The 16,816-nt window shown below is 52.2% G+C and overlaps 2 protein-coding genes across 2 annotated transcripts; one reads left to right on the top strand and one right to left on the bottom strand.

The window, feature by feature from the left end:
* Nucleotides 1-4,395: 4,395 nt before the first annotated feature.
* Nucleotides 4,396-8,355, top strand: METTL27 (methyltransferase like 27). The gene is given in 7 exon segments (XM_090279119.1): nt 4,396-4,453; nt 4,745-4,874; nt 5,371-5,499; nt 5,690-5,825; nt 6,224-6,316; nt 7,952-8,072; nt 8,074-8,355. Coding segments are annotated over 6 exon segments (729 nt in total). The 5' UTR covers nt 4,396-4,453; nt 4,745-4,751; the 3' UTR covers nt 8,201-8,355.
* Nucleotides 8,356-9,147: 792 nt separating this feature from the next.
* Nucleotides 9,148-10,869, bottom strand: CLDN4 (claudin 4). Its single transcript, XM_090279118.1, has one exon. The coding sequence runs from the start codon at nt 10,613-10,615 to the stop codon at nt 9,986-9,988; it is 630 nt and encodes a 209-aa protein (XP_090135244.1). The 5' UTR covers nt 10,616-10,869; the 3' UTR covers nt 9,148-9,985.
* Nucleotides 10,870-16,816: the final 5,947 nt, after the last annotated feature.

Genomic DNA, 16,816 nt, shown 5'->3' with positions numbered 1-16,816 from the left:
GAATGGAGTAGCCAAAGAACTTATACCCATGACCCATGGACATGAACAATGGTGAGGGGATTGCCTGAGAGAGTGGGGGTGGTGGGTGGAGGGGGGCAAAGGGGGAAAAATTGGGACAACTGTAATAGCATAATCAATAAAATATAATTTTAAAAAGAAAAGACAACAGACAGGCTTAGTTTAAGTTTAAGACTGACCTTTGGTAGGGAAAAATGCTGCCTTAGAACATGACTACCTGCCATGAACCGCTTCTAGTTCAAAAGTTCATTTCATACCATCCTATGTGGTTACTTCAGGTGTCTGAGTTTGTAAGGATGCCACGCAGGTCTCCTCTGAGCTTTTCAGGTTTAGTATGTGGCCCTTTTTGCCCACACAATAGCTACTGTAATAGACAAATCCTTGCATCTCAGTGGCTTAACACAATATTTTTTTTGTTCATGTTGTTAACCTAAAAATAAGAGGCCAATGCTTGAGAGGCACCAAGCACTTATTAGAAATACAAAAAGTAGCTATTCAAGAAGCTGTGAACCTAAGAAATAGCCAAGCCTGTAGAGAATTTTTATAACAGTTTATTTGAGCCAAATTGATGACATATGCCAGGAAGCAAGCTCTCAAATGCTCCCCAAAATGGAAGCTTGCATTTTCTTTTATGCATTTGGGATTAAGGAGAGAACTAAGGAATATTGCATGAAGGTAGAAGAAAGCAAGGTAGGCATTGGATTACAGGTAATTAATGAGATTATGTGTTTGTTTGAGGGTGGTTCCTGTTGGAAGAGGGGGCTTGAAAGGATGGTCACATATTAGGAGCAGCTGAAAGGGGGGCATTTAACCTACTTACATACACGGGGAAAAAATGGACAGGACTTGCTTAAGGCAAAGATAAGACTTTTACTAAAGAAGTTTTGCCTGGGGCATGACCTGCCCAGTTAGGAATTTATGCTCACATCACCCAGTGAGTTTACTTTCCATAGAACCCCTTTTTTTCATCCACAGAGCTATTGTACACTGATTTAGGCAGAAACTCAAATAGTGCTCCAATTAGGAGGTGAAGTCAAGGGGTATTTGTGAGAAAGTGAAGGGAAATAATTACATGAACAGAGGGAAGGAATTTCTAATAAGCTAACATAATGATGCTAATGCTGAGGAATGTCTTTAATTTTCAGTCCAGTAGTTATGTCTGCTTTCTTATTAGCTTTCCAAACAGTTTGGAATGCAAAGTTGCTCTAGGCCCAGTTCAAAAGTTATTTTCCCCACTTTTAACATACCAAAGGTTTGAGCAGTAAGACCTACAAGGCAGTACCCCTAGGACAGTAGCTCCAACTCCAAAAAATAGTTTCATTTGCCCTGGCTGGATAGCTCAGTTGGTTAGAGCATCATCCCAATACACAAGGATTGTGGGTTTGATCCCCAGTCAGGGCACACACACACACACACACACACACACACACACACAGTAACTCTGCTTATATTATTTTTCACAATATTACAGTCCAGTGCAGATTGGTGGGGAGGGCACTGCTCCACACAATCATTTAGGGTCCCAGACTCCTTCATCTTGTAACTCCACTGTCCTCTTGGTGCTTGGAGCCCACTCCATAGAGAATCATATAGTAGCTCTTTCTTTATTGTCCAGGTCTAGACATGGAATACTTCAACCCTTTTAAAGAACATCAATTAACCAATTAATAGAATGTCTAATTGGCTTTATTAAGTGATTCATGAATGAAGCAGCATCCTATCCATCAACTAGAAGTGTTATCATCAGTATTTAGCTTATTATTAATAAAGGAAAGGGAGCAAAGGGAACAGGCATTGAGTTTAATAAACCGGGGAGCATGAGCCTGTTGGTTTCACCAGGAAGCTACAGCTTCACACCCCAGGGGATTATAGCATTGCTCCGCCAAGGGGAATGACACTTCTCCTTTCCTCCTTCCAGTAGTGGATTGTTGCAGGGAGCAGGGAGAGCTGCTGAAACAAGGAAGGGCCTAGGATAGATGAAGCAACAGAAGAGAAACTAAGCAGGGCTGCTTCAGCTCTCTAGAAATATTATGGGAAAGCAATCAGCCAAGATGGGGCTGCTATCTGCTCAATGGAGTCAGAGAAAAGGGGGCCTTCAGGACAGGTTCAGGGATTTAGTCCTGGATAAGCTGCCACTGCCCTTTTCTCCCATGGTTGCAAATCTTATGGGGTCCCTTAAAGTTTAGGAGATGAATGCCTGTTGGATCGGGGGTCTAAACCACATGACCAATGACATGCTAGGGGAGGAAAGGTCATTGGGGTGGGTTGGGGGTGGCATAGGCACCAGGGGCTTTCCACTTTGGGTGACCTCCTGGACCTGGCCTATAGTCCTTGCTCTGCTCATGTCTATCTAACTGCCCACTGCACAATGGCTCAAGCAGAAGCCTGGTGCCACCCTTGACATCTTGTTTCCCCATGCCACACACTCTCAATCATCAGAACCCTGCTACTTCTACCTCCTAAACTGCTCTGAACTTTATCCACTCCTCTCCATGGCCATGACCTCTACCCAACTTCATGCAACTGCGAAAAATATATACAGTCCTGTGTCACTTAATGATGGTGATATATCCCAAGAAATGTGTCTGTAGGCAATTTTGCCATTCTGTGAACATCATAGAGTGCACTTACACAAACCTATATGGTATAGCCTACTACATATTGTCAATGTAAGAAACATTCAAACATGTAGAGAATTTTTGTGAGTTGATTTGAACCAAACTGACAACAATTGCCAGGAAGCAGTATCTCAACAGATTAAGAAATGCTCTAGAAAATCGCATTTTTGCATCTTATTTTGTACATTACAATCAACAGATGAGGCATAAGTGGATCACCTGAAATCTGTTGGTCATAGATTAGAGAGGCGGGAGGAAGCTAAGTGGGGAAACCTCTGGAATTGGATAAAAAGTAAAGGATAGGCACATCTTTCACATAGGTAGGTACAAGACAGTTAACAGTCAACAATTAACATGATAACAATAACAATGAGGGGATTCGTGGTCTCTCCTTGGTGTGGTGCCTGTGCTTTGAGAAGTCTGGAGGAAAAAGGAAATTTGACATTCCAAAGGTATGTTATCGTAGATGCAAAAGGACAACAGACAGCTTAGTTAAGGTGAAGATTGACATTTGTTAGGGAAAAATACTGGCTTAGGACATGACTACCCACCATGCACTGCTTTTAGTTAATAAGTTTTAATTTCAGGTCATCCTATGTGGTTACTTCTTTTCTTAAAGATTTTATTTATTTATTTTTAGAGAAAGGGGAAGGGACGGAGAAAGAGAGGGAGAGAAACATCAATGTGTAGTTGCCTCTCACACATCTCCAAGTGGGGACTTAGCCTGTAACCCAGTTATATGCCCTGACTGGGAATTGAACCAGCAACCCTTTGGTTCGAAGGATGGCATTCAATCCACTGAGCCACACCAGCCAGGGTTGCCTTTGCTTTTTAATAGGAACACTATTTGGATTTCTTCCTGAATCAGTAACTTCTTTTTTTTTAAATCTCAGATCAACACTTGTTGCCTCTCACTTTGGTCTTTTATTTTTAGGTGAACATCTCCTGCCTGGACAAGTACAACAGTCTCCCAAACACTGCCTAAACTGATTCCCTACAAGGGACCAAAGGCTAGTGCTTCTGAAACTAGCTGCATAGAAATCAATTCAAGAGTGATCTCTTCAAGAGTGATTTCTAGGCCCAGCCCATCTCCATACTCCAGGAATCATATTCTGATTCCGCAGAACCGAAGTGGGACTCAAGAATTGCCGTTTTTAACAAGCTCCCCTAACGACCTCCCCTGGGGCAATCCTAGCTATACCCGCTGGCCAGATGCTGCAAGCCTGCGGACCACCAGACCACTCATTGCGCGGTAAGGCTCCCAGGCTATCATCAGCCATTAGCCACAGAAGGCTATTTAATAAAATCTGAAAGTCATTTCCTCAGTAGCACTAGCCAAATTTCAAATGTTCAACAGCCATATGTGACTAGTGGTTAACATACTGAACAGCACACATTATAGAACTTCTTTATCACTGCAAAAAGCCCTACTGTACAGTGTTGCCTAGACCTTGGTGAGCGTTCTAAAAATAAAGGCTAATCCTAGCTCCCTCTCTTACCCCTAAGAATTCAGGGGCTCCCATTGTCTTAAAGCTCATTTTTTTAGGAAGCCTAAAGAACATGGGGAGCCGCGAGGGGACAGAGAAACTTGTAAACACACGTACTCAACTACCCAGAAAACGTGTCAAACGGATCTTCCCATGCTGCACGGGGGCCAAAACTTTGAGCTCATTGGCTGGTGGTGGAGGGGCGGACGGCCAGCGCCTTTTATAATTGGGTAGTTTTTCTTAGAAGAAAGCCAATCGTGGGGGGCGGGGGGGGCTCCGCCAGGGTCTGGGCTCCTTTGTCGTTCAGAGTTCCGGCGGGTCAGACTGGCGGTGAGTTCTGAGCCCCTCACGTTCGCTCCCCCTACCGCCCGGGAGAACTTCCGTCCTGGAAACCCGCTCACCGCGGCCGGAGGTGGGGAGGCCGGGCTAGGCCCTCCCTCCCGCTGCGAGAACACCCCGTCTCCAGCCCTAAACCCCAGATGTCTAGTCCTTTGCTTACTGTCTCTTCCTGTGAAATGGGATTGTCCCGGTGGCCGGGAGGGCCTCTGCTGGGCGTGGAGGGTGGGAGAGGTTGGGGGTGGAGATTGACAGGGATCTCAGGACACGGAGGTCGTGTCCCAGCAGGAGGATGGCTCAGGAGGAGGGCGGGAGGCTGTCCGAGGTTACGGCGCGGGTTGGGGCGTTGCACCGCATCACCGACCTGGCCGAGAAGCTACCGTTCTATGACCGCTGGGCTCCGGACTATGACCAGGTAAACCCGCCGGGGGTCGTCCGCCTCCCTTGCTCGCCCAGCCTCAATTTTCCTATCTGTACGGCGGGAAAAGACAGCTTTGCATCACAGGGCGGCTTGTGAGAATGAAGTGCACCCTGGGCACAACCTTGCAGTCCTGTCGCCTCTCCCGGACTGGCCCTTCTTCTGCCCACCCACAGCAGCCCTGCTCTCTGACCGGCCCCTTCACTCCACAGTGCCAGCTCCTAGAGATCAGGGGCCAAGACCTCCCTCCCCACTCTGGGACTGCAGCCCAGGCAGCAAGACTGCCATTGAGGAGTCACTATGGACTAAGCAGAGAGCACTGCCTCGGCCAACAGAGCGGGTCTCAGCAGTGGGTGGGGGATTGACTCTCCAGTCCTGTCCCCCCACCACAGACACACGCAGCTTGGTCTGGCTGACTCCTAGACCAACCAACACTGAGGTCCCCTAAACACTAGGGCACAGGTTGGTAGTCAGCTCAGCACTCTGTTCGCAGGATGTGGCTGCCCTGCAGTACCGTGCCCCCCACCTTGCAGTGAACTGCCTCACCCAAGCCCTTCCAGGCCCACCCCACGCCGCCTTGATCCTAGACGTGGCCTGTGGCACTGGCCTGGTGGCTGTTGAGGTGAGGTCAGCCTGGATCCCCTGCTCTCTCTTAATCCCCCTACTTGCTCAAATTTCTTGCCACTCCTGGCCCAAGACTCACTGGTTCCCAAACACTTGGGCTACATCCTCTGCAGGGTCCACTGTCCTCCTTGAGGTGCAGGGACCCGGCTGGAGGTGGCAGGTGTCACCTGTGAGTCCTCCCATCCCAGCTGCAGGCTCAGGGCTTCCTCCAGCTTCATGGGGTAGATGGGAGCCCAGGGATGCTGGAACAGGCCCGGGCCCGTGGCCTCTATCAGCGCCTCAGCCTCTGCACCCTAGGCCAGGAGCCTCTTCCCAGCCCCAAAGGTATGTCCCCTTCTACGCTAACACCCCAAGGCCCACCCTCTGGCCAAGCCTGCCTTGCCAGGTCCACTTTCTCTTACCAAGCTTCCACTCCTCTTGCTGAGCCCTCCATGAGTTCCCCTTTCACAATGAGCCTTCATTCACCTCTGAGCCCCCCAATGCCTCACTAAGACCCTCTCTGAGGCCCCGTGAACCCATTTCTCTGAGTCCTCCATCCCATGATCTGACCTCAGCCCATGACTGTGCTACACCTGCCATAATCCCCCATGAGATCTGGGTCCTGCATACACTAATGGCTGGCCTGGTCCCTCCCTACACCCCACTATGGGTACTATCCTCCAGAGTGGTGTGAGGCCACACTGAAGACAAACCACCACACCACATCTGCACACCTCACGCAGGGATCTATGACGCAGTGCTGATGGTGGGCGCCCTCAGTGACGGCCAGGTGCCCTATAGTGCAATTCCTGAGCTCCTGCGAGTTACCAAACCAGGTGAGAAGCAGCCCATCCAACCCCACACACACCTTCCCCTTTCCACACCCAAAGTTACAAGCCTCAGAATCCCTGAGGCCAAGCAAGGGGCATGGCCCTGCCCAGGGTCACACAGCCTAGCCTAACATCCCAGCCACCAGCTGCCAACCCAGGCAAGCAGGCAGAGCCGACAAGAGGCCCCTTTGCCTCTTATTCATTAGGTAACCAGGAGTAACTCCACCCTCCTCTTCAGCCTCTGTTCCTCACCTGTAAGCAGAGTGGTGTAGTCCCTTCCTAATAGGATTAATGTAAGAACTGGGTGAAATAATGTCTCTGAGGCCTTTGCTTTAGTCTTGGCATGTAGTAGGGTCTCAATTCAGCTAGCTCCCTCATCTTCCAGCTTCCTCACTAACTCTTGGATCACTGTTAAGTGAGTCACTCTTTCCTGGTCCCAGTTTCCACATCTGTGGAATGAGGTTGATTACTGCATTCCTACTGTGTGTCTTGCCCTGTGCCTGCCTCTGCCCTAGGGAGAAAGTGTACACCCTGTTCTCTGGGCTCATCACCCCCCACCATGCTCTGAGTTCCCAAACACTTGGGCTACATCCACGGCAGGGCCCACTGCCTCCCTGAGATGGGCTCACAAGGGCCGTGAGTGCTCAGGACTCCAAGATTTCAAAGAGAGGCATCTCCCAGGGCTGGAATGGGGAATGAGGGCGGTCCACACAGGGACACAGCCAGAGTGAAGTCGCAGGCAAAAAGGAGAGTAGTGGAGTGTAAGGATCAAGAGGCCCTGACCCGGCAGCAGGACATGAGCAGGAAGCTCCGAAGGTTGCCCTATCACAGCAAGATTACATCTCCCTGCAGGGGCTGTGGTTAAGCCTGGACAGGTGTGGCCAGGCCTTGGAACCAAGGAAGCTGACATATGTAAGGACCTTGTGGGGTCAGAGAAAGAGGTGGTGATTCGGCTTAGAACAGGAAACTCCCGTTGCCTAAACCAGAAAAGACCAGGCCTCTTAGCCGGGCCTGTTTCCAGATCCTGCAGCGGGCCAGAGCCCTCTCTGCCTGCCCACATGTCACAGGCTTCCCTGCTTCAGAGTCCTTCCTCTCACAGAGCCCCTCTCCACCAGCAGGGCCCGCTTCTCTTCACCCCTTTCCCCAAACAACCTTTCAGATACAGTGTCTCCTAAGTGTATCTGAGCCTGCACTGGGCATACTGTAGTGCCTGGAAATGATCTGAAGTGCTTACTGACTGCAACGGCCTTCCTGAGAGAGTAATTAATTAACCCCATTCTGCAAACGGGGAAGCTGAGACTCATGGAAGTGAAGGGACGGGTCCATATCCTCAAGCAGAGGGCAGAGTGAGTGGTGAGGCAGGAGCTCCCTCTGTCCAGGGAAATAAGAATTCCCAGCATAAAAGATACTTGGATCCTAAAGGGTATGTAGGAGGCACTCATGCTGGAGAAGCAGGGGGTATTCATGGGAGAGGGTACAGTGAGTACCAAAGGCTGAGAGATGTGAAGAGGCTGACCTGGGGACAAACTGGGAGAACTTATGTCCTTGAGGACAGAAGCCGGAAGGAAAGGGGACTACTAACCTGAAACTTCAGCTCCTGCCCCTCCCCCACTCACCTCTCTTCCCCCCACCCCTCCCCAGGTGGGCTGGTGTGTCTGACCACCAGGACCAATCCATCTAACCTTCAATACAAGGAGGCACTGGAGGCTACCCTGGACAGGCTGGAACAGGCCAGGGAATGGGAACGCCTGGTGGCCTGGCCTGTGGACCGGTGGGAACTGGCTACCTCCAAGCTGGAGGAGGTGCCTGGCACTTCTGACAGTGATGGCTACATCTCTGGCATTGTCTACTTATACCGAAAGCAGGAGGCGATCCAGGTTGAGGGAGTGAGGCCCAGTACTCAGCCACTAACTGGCCTCTGACCCTCCAGGTGCCCTCAGTCAGGCCTGTCCTGGGGCCTTCATCTGTAAAATGGGGCCACTGCACCAGCCCTGCTCCTCAGGAAAGCCCTGCCTATTAAATGAGTCCCAGAAGGGGCAACAGGATTTTGACTCTGCAGTTCTTTCACCCAGGAAAGAGTGACATTGTACCTGTGGAGGATGGAAGTGAGAAGAAACTGGATAGAAAGGGCCCCACCCCGGGGTATCCCCGAGTCAGGCACAATAGGGCCACAGATGGGACTTTGACTCCTCCCACAGTGATGGGCTCTCTTATCTCTTAACTCACCAAACAAGAAACCCATACTCCCACATCTGGGCTTGGCCAAACACTTTCGCATGTCCAGGACTTGGTTTATTCACCTCCAAAGAGATTGGAACTCAGGGTGAGGCTTGGAGGCTGCCCTGTGAACAGGTGGGAAGGCTTCATGGGGGAGGAGGCTCTGAGCTGGGTCTTCAGGATGAGCAGGATTCAGAGGGGTGGAGAAAGGAGAAAGGACATTCCTCGCCAAGGGCAGGGAGGGATAGCCTAAGCAAAGGCCAGAGGTGGGGCCTGGAGGGTGAGCAGACCAGCCTGGCTGCCCAGACAAAGCTGGGACAAATGGAGAGGACAGGGGGCCCGTTTTCCAGAGCTGGATGTTTTCATCAGTGCCCCCTCTTGGAGTCCCCAGCACTTCACCAGGCTTCTGGGCACACACTTCCCTGTGTTGGGGCTTTACCCTCTAACCAATGAAGAGCTTGAACATGGTGATTCCCAAGTGAAGCCAGTTCCAATTTTTTCACAAAATCTGTTTTTTAAGTGTTCCCATCCAGGCCCAACACAGTGGTCCTGTCCCTCCCTGACCCCCTCCAGCCCCGCCCCGCCCACTGCCACAGCTGAAATCAGAAACATACAGTGTCTTCCTGTGCACAGGTCCCATTTATTGTAGAAAATAATAGTAATTACCGTGACAAATCGATCTTAAATTATAAAACAAACCAGAGTCAGGAAAAAGCTTCAGGACTTACTAGGATGAAGACCAGAGAAAGATCATCCTGCCTGCCTTCCCCAGGCGAACCAATGACCTTCGAAGGATGGAAGATCCAGAGGGGGCCAGTTTCAAGGGGCCCAGGGTCCTCCTGCTGAGGCTGCAGGGTGGGTGGGAAGGAGTACCAGCATCCAGGGCCTCTTCTGAGGCCCCGGGCCTCCCCCGCCACTACCCAAACCAGTTTGCAGCACCTTTACCCCTCCCTCCTAAACCCGTCTGTCAACTCCGCTCCACAGGCAGGTGGATGAGTGAGGCCGCAGCCGTCTTCGTGGCCACAGGTTTCCACTGATGCACTCGGAGCGAGTAGGGAAGATCAAAGAAGGGAACAGTGGCCAACACAAGCATGGGCAGGCCACCCACTCAGAGAGTCCAAGCAGCAGGGCTGAGCTGTCCTGGCCAGCAAAAGCCAGCTCCCCACTCCACTGCCGTGCCCTGTTTCGGCCAGCCCCTCCCCTGCACCCACAGACCATTCAGAGGAGGATGGCTCAGAAGTCTTTCAGTCCATCCTTGCTATTGTAGAGGAGGCCGTAGGAAGGTGTCCAAGAGGGCCAGAAGGGGCTGAGGGCTGCTGGCCAGTGACCTGTCTCAGTCCCTGCTTGCCCGTCCCCCAGCAGCCCGAAGACCATGGCAGGGCGATCCTGGGTCATAGTCTGTGCTGAGCTCAGTCCAAGGAGAAACAAAGCCAACAGGGAGAGTTGAGTGGCGGCACCTTACACATAGTTGCTGGCGGGGACAGATCGGGCAGCAGAGTACTTGGCCGAGTAGGGCTTCTTGGTGCGAGGGGGGCAGTTGCAGCAGAGCAGAGCCCCACCGAGCAACATCAGACCTGCAGCCGCCCAGCCGATGTACAGCGAGGCACCTATCTCCCGCTTCTGCCCAGAGGCCACCAGCGGATTGTAGAAATCGCGGATGATGGTGTTGGCAGTCCAAGACACGGGCACCATCACCAACAGGCCGGCCAGGAGAAACACCACACCCGCCACTATCATGATCTTGGCTTTGGCGCTCTCATCCTCCACGCAGTTGGTGCACTTGCCCCCCACAACAGACAGCAGGACGCCCAGCACAGCCACGATGATGCAGACGACAATGAGGGCACGTGCCGCCTGCAGGTCCTGGGGCAGCGCCAGCATAGAGTCGTACACCTTGCACTGCATCTGGCCGGTGCTCTGCACCACGCAGTTCATCCACAGGCCCTCCCAGATGGTCTGCGACGTGACGATATTGCTGCCGATGAACGCCGAAACCCGCCACATGGGCAGCGCGCAGCTCAGTATGGCGCCCAGCCAGCCCAGCACGGCCAGCGCAATGCCCATCACCTGTAGCCCCATGGAGGCCATCTTTCGGTGTCTGCTGGGGTCTAGGACTCGGAAGTCTTTGGGGATCTGGCCCTGGGGGCTGCAGAAATCCAAGTGCTGAGGATGGACACTCTGTCTGCAGGGAGGCCTCTCACTGCAAGTCTGAAGGCACAGCCAGCTGGAGCAGTCTCGGAGCGTCTCTCCAAAGAATCAGAAGCACAAGCCCAGTGAGTGTGACCAGACCGGTTTCTTCCTGCCGACAGCTGCCACAGGCTCACAAGCTAGAGCTTGGGGCAGTTATATGGCTCTGTGGAGGGGCGGGGGTAGAGGGAGGGGTTTCATTCCCTGAGGCCTTTCCCTGGACCAGTTTCTCCAGATTCCTGAGCCCAGGCCAACAAAGACACAAAGTCCCCAGCCCTGGGCCCCTGAGTCACGATCTCATAGGAAACTGCCCTCTTCCCTGGCAACCAGGCCCATGCTGAGGTCAGAATCTTGAGTCACAGCTCAGGAGCACCTGGAAGTGCCCAGGACAGGGGGGCAACCAGGCTTGGCCAGGTTCAGGATGTGAAGACAAGGGCCCCCACACCCCGAGGATCCCTCATTCCAGGCTTGGTTAGGCGGACAGGAGTGGGGACCTTCAGGAAGGCTGAAGGTGAAGATGAAGCCCTAGAAAAGTCAGAGCAACCCCACCTTGATTACTGATGTTGCATCCTTATCACCTTCAGCGCTGGCCTGATCACCACCATTAAGATCTCATTGAATAGGCATTTGCCTCACCAGTCTTCTCAGCATTGGCCTGATGAGGTCCAGTTTGGAGGAATGAGAAGCTGGGAGACAGGACTTCTGGGTCCATCACCCCCACCCTCCCTGTCTCTCACCATCACCACTGGCTTCTCAGCCCTGCCAGAGCAGGGGCCTTGGAAGTAACACCCTTTCAGGCAAATAGAAGGAAGCCTGTCCCTGGCCATGAAAATTTCAGCCAGTGGGCTTCATTCCTGCCAGGGCTGACCTGCTTGGCCAGAACTGGGTAGGAGAGGTCACCAAGATCAAGCCATGGGCCAGACACTGGGGACAACAGCCCAGCAAATGGGTGTTTACTCTGTGAAGAGACACAGAGTGGTGTTCAGATAAAGCTACAATGGGTGCGAAGTCCCATGAGACTTCAAGGGGAGAGAAAACTCAGACCAGGGTGGAGGTGGGGTTCTGAGGAAGAGGCTTGACAGGGAAGGGGCGCCGCATTCTTGGGTTATACTACTACAGAGGGCAGAAATCTTCATGAATGGGTCCCCCTGGAGTTGTGCAAGGCAGCAGAGCTGGGTGGAGGAGGACATCCTCAAAGAGGGAACTTCAAAGCCACAGTTACCCAAACAAGGGAAAATGCAGCTTTTCTAGGAATGAGAGGAATCCAGTCTGACCAGAGACTGGGGGAGGGGTTAGAGTGAAAGAGCCAGAAACCTCTGCCTCAAGCATCACCAAGCCCTAGGGCTGTGCACAGAGGCACTGGGATGAACAAGGGCACTGGGTTCCAGTTTGAGGTCTCCACAAACTTTTTAGAAAGGTATCTCTGGAAACAAAATGGAGATGAAAGCAGGGTAGGGGGTGAGGGGACCTAGAGGAAGATGGCATTGTGGGGGTGAGAGAGAGTGGCTGAGCCTCATCCCAGCTGTATCACGGGAATCCTCTACCCACATGGTCACTGCATGTTTCTCTCCCCCATCATGCTGAGGGGTAGGATGCCTCAGGGGCCAGGGCTCCAATATGTCCCTGAGCCCCCAGCATTGTCCAGCACCTCGCCTGGTACACTGGGGTGACTGAGTCTGATGGAGACAAGAGGGCCTTGAGCTTCCTGCCAGAGAACCATTAAGTTTGCATGACTTGGGTTGAAGCCATTTGTGAGCTTCAGCGGGAGGCACTTGAGACACCTGTTGAAGCACAAGGCATGCTGGGACAATCTAGCATAATGGGGGAGTTGAGGTCTTGTATTATGGTTGACTGTAAACACATCTGTCTCCCCTGTGAGGCTGGGGTCTCCTGGAGGACAAAAGTAATGCTTCATTTAACCTCAGAGCTCTGCACAGGAGTTGACACGTAGTAGGTGCTCAATTAATGCTCCAGGCACTCAATAATGCAGAAGTCATTCTCCATATTCCCAATGCCCTCCTCCACTCTCCCATACCTCCTCCCCGACACAGCCTAGAACACACACCAACACAAACAGGGATGGTTTCTCCCTGGACCACACCTCCCTGCATTTTCCTTACAAGGTTCTGAGAAACTGCATGCACTGAGGCCTGTGGGCTGAACAGCAGAGATAATTACCCTTAAAGACTGACAATAAGTGCTTTCCTGCAATGAATTCATCACAGCCTCCCAATCAGTAAGCAGGGCAGGGAATCTTATTGCCTTTGCACAAATGGGTAAAGTGAGGCCCAGAGAGGGCCAAGGACTTGCCATCATTGGAGCCTCCTTACCCAGGTGCTCCTTACCTGTTGTCCCAGCCCTTCAGCAAGCTTTCTGATTACAGAAGGGAGTTGGCCAGATGGCCCAACCATCCTCCCCCTTCTCACTACCTTCCTGCTCTTGTTCTCCTGGGAAACAGCCAACTGGCACATAGAAAAGCAGGAGTGGGGGAGGGGAAGCATGCAGGCCCTGTAACTTTTCACCTGTGTCCCAACAGAAGTGACTAAGAAGTTGTCCTTTCCTGCTCTGCCCAGCCAAGCACAGCAGAGGTGGGGGAGGGGCAAAGGCTGGGGGAGGGCAGGTGCAGGAGGGGATCAGGCAAAGGGCAGGCTCAGGGCAGGGGAGGTCTGTGGGGAGCTCAGGTGTAAAGGAGGAGCAGGAGGAGCCCTGGAGGAGCTGTGAGCAGCTCTGCACATGAGTGGAGCTGGAGAGAAATTTGTTGATGCTTGATTATTCCAGAAGCCACTGGCTGAGTCCCACCCACCTGCCGCAAGAAAAGTACCAGCAAAGCCCAGACACTTACTTCTCCTGCACCCACTCTGGCTCCCTGCGCCTCGCCCTCCCAACAGCTCAGACAGACTTTTACTGTGACACTTTACAATGTGTCTGCCATTCATCACCTTTGCTCTGGGGCAGAGAGGGCAGGCTTAGCACAGATTTCTTTTTCTTCCTGCAAACATACACTGTATAATCTTATGCCAATAGAATTGTATCATACATGCTGGTTTTTATCAAGAACAACCCTCTCACCCAGCTGATGAGTGCACCCATCCCTGCCCACCCATAACCATCTTATTTATCTCTGTAAAATGAGGACATGACTGCCCCTCCCTATCTAAGGCAGATGTGAAATGAGGTGAGGATGTGAAAATGCTTCGTGAGCTGAAAAGGTTTTAGCATCATGAGGAGGAAGGCACCCAGTTCGAGGCACAAAGCAGCTACCCCGAAGCTCTGATCCTGCTCACACCAAGCAAGAGCTAGAACTTCTCAGAGCCCTGTCCCCAGAACCCCTGGGCTCAGCCAAATCCTTGATCACAACACAACACTCTCTTCAGTGCCCTGCACCCTGCTCCTCGGGCATCCCTAGGAAAGGCGCAGATAAACTCCCCCATCCAGCCCTGAGCCATCCTGCTGCCTCCTGAGCCCAGAGCCAGTCTGGGCCTGCCAGACATCCCCGCCCCCAGGGTAGCCAGGAGAATCTCAGAACCTGACATGAGGTAGGGGGATCAGGGGGCTGGGTGGGTGGGAAGGAGGTCTCATGTCTGAGGCCTAGGATGGAACTCTGAGGAGAGTGGCTGAGCAGATTCGCGTCTCAGGACCTTTACTCTTCATCTTCTGGTAACAGGAAGTCTAAGGCCAGGGGAGCTGGTGCCAACTTAAAGTTATTCCTCCCCACCAAACATAATGTTTTGATCCTTAGAAAATCGGAAGAAAAATAAATATTATAAATATATTTAAGGATATAATTATTATCTTTATAAAATCAGAGGAAAAAGGGAAGCAGCCTCACTCCCAGCTCAGAAATTAGTCTACCTGGAAATTGGTCCAAAACCATTGATTTTTACAGAAGTTCACTAACTTCTCAGACTACAGCCACAAGTTAAAATGCCATTACATTATAACATTTTTAAATTTCAGTATATAATCTGCAATGGGATGTCATAATCTCCTGGATGTGTAAAGATTGTGTCACTGGGTCACTTCAGAGCCATCTCCCTGAATTGTTCCAGAAGGAGAACCTCCTAGAATCTCATAGCAAGCAGGCAGAAAATTCCAAGCCCAGCCACCTCCCACAGGGCTCCCGCAGCAGGTGGGGATTTCCCACCAGCCAGGAAGGCTGGGAGGGCTGGGCCCAGGGCTACGACTTTCAGAGTCTATAGGAGGATGAGGTGACCCTTTCGTGACTTTCATCTGAAATGACCCCAGCCCTCCCTGAGTCGAGTCCCAACTCTGCCACTGCCAGTTCTGTGACACTGGGCAATAGGATTAAACTCTCTCAACCATTTTTGTCACCTGGATAAGGAGGATGACAACACCTCCCTCCCAGGCACTGGGAGGCTTGGTGAAGATGTGCAGTAAAGGCCCAGGGAGCTGGGCCCACTGAGATACCTCTGGCTGCCCTGACTGGGGGTTCTTTCTAGAACCAGCACAGGTTCTAGAAAGCCATGGGCTTTGCACTCAGAGTGGAGGCCTGGCCCTAGGGTAAGCAGGTAGCCCCTGGGACTTCGGCCCAGCAGGCAGCCCCAGTAGCCATTCTCTCACTTGGCCCTGGACAGGCTAATAACAGACCTGACTGCAAAGGAGGCCTGGCTGCCCAGCTGGCCAGACTGGCTGAACTGGTGCTTCCCCCAGGCTGGGCCCCACGTGGGCTGAAGGAAAAGGTGGCGGTAGGGGTGGCCATGGCTGGGGAGTCTTCAAGGGAGAGAAACAAGGTCACACTGCTGCCTGCTGGCTGGAGTCCTACAGTCCAGGCAGAGAGGGCGCCTCTGAGAACAGGACAAGACAGGAGATGGGTTCAAAGAGAGAGGGAGCGGCTGAGCGAGGGGTTGAGAGCTCAGTGAGTGGGCTTAGAGTGGAGCTCAGGTGGAGGCAAGGGGAGAAAACTTAAAAGAGAGGAATGGAGTGAATTTTTAAACTAGTGCATCCAATTCCACCTTCTCTCTGGTGGTTTCAAAAACCCCATATTCATTCATGACCTCAGCTTTCCTCACCATCCCACCCAGCTGTCCAGTCTTTCCCAGGCCACTTCCCTATTTCTCACAGAGGTCCATCCAGGCCCCAGACATGAGACCTCCTTCCTACCCATCCTGCCCCCTGCTCCCTCTACCTCACTTCAAGACAGTCCTCTTCTCTGATGGCTGTTTCTTCAACTTCCCAGAAGCTGTGGAAGGAGAGGTCTTGAGGCCAGGGGATCCCTGAGGACCTTCTGATCTGATGTGCGGTCAATTCTCCCCAGCCCACCCCTTCTCAGCCAGGGAAGTCTCCTTTCAGCTGCTCTCAGCCAGCTGGTCAGCACACATTCTCTGAGCACCTGCTATGGGGCAGACACTGACTTGGCTAGCTGCCTTAGTATTAAAAGAAATAATTTTATCTTAGTGCAAAACCATGCAGGATGTTATCACTCCCATTTTAGAGATGAGAAAACTAAGTCTCTGGTTGCTGATGTGACATTCCAGGGCCACCAGAATAATAACAAGACCAGGATTCACACTCCGCCTTGCCTGACTCTGGGGCTGGACTTCTACACCCACCCTTCATTCATTACTCTTCATTTGTTTCTTATTTTATTCTTTCAGAAAGGATGTACTGAGGATCTGCACTGGGCCAGGCCCAGGGCTGGGCATGGAGCTCAGCAGGGAGTTGGGCTGGTGCCCGCCCTCAAGCCCCTCACTCACCATCTAAACAGACAACTCCTGACACCAGAGAAGCCAGCTCTGTGCAAACTCTGGAGAGGAAAGAGTCAGCTCCACCTGAGACCCAAGGCAAGCTTCCTGGAGGAAGTGGCAAGTGGAAAGGAAACCTGACGTGTAAGTAAAAGCTTAGAAGCTTATATGGAGAGTTCTGCCAAACAGGGAGTGGCAGGGGTTACAGACAGTGCCTCTTTGGGGTCCGGAGCTGGGCAGGTGATGGAGCTGGACTGGAAAGCAAGTTGGTCATCTCAGGAAAGGCCGCAAGCATCCAGCCTAGGAGCCCGGGGACACCAGGGAGTGATGGACAGGCTTTTTGCAAGGACAGGCCTGGCCAGCTGTAACTTGTGGGGAGGTACCTGTACCCGTGTGGCAG

Source organism: Furipterus horrens, unplaced genomic scaffold, assembly GCF_987537825.1.
Source record: "Furipterus horrens unplaced genomic scaffold, mFurHor1.1.pri manual_scaffold_5, whole genome shotgun sequence".
Classification (NCBI taxonomy): Eukaryota; Metazoa; Chordata; class Mammalia; order Chiroptera; family Furipteridae; genus Furipterus; species Furipterus horrens.
The sequence above is the reverse complement of the archived record's forward strand: the minus strand, read 5'-3'. Positions and strand labels throughout refer to the sequence as shown.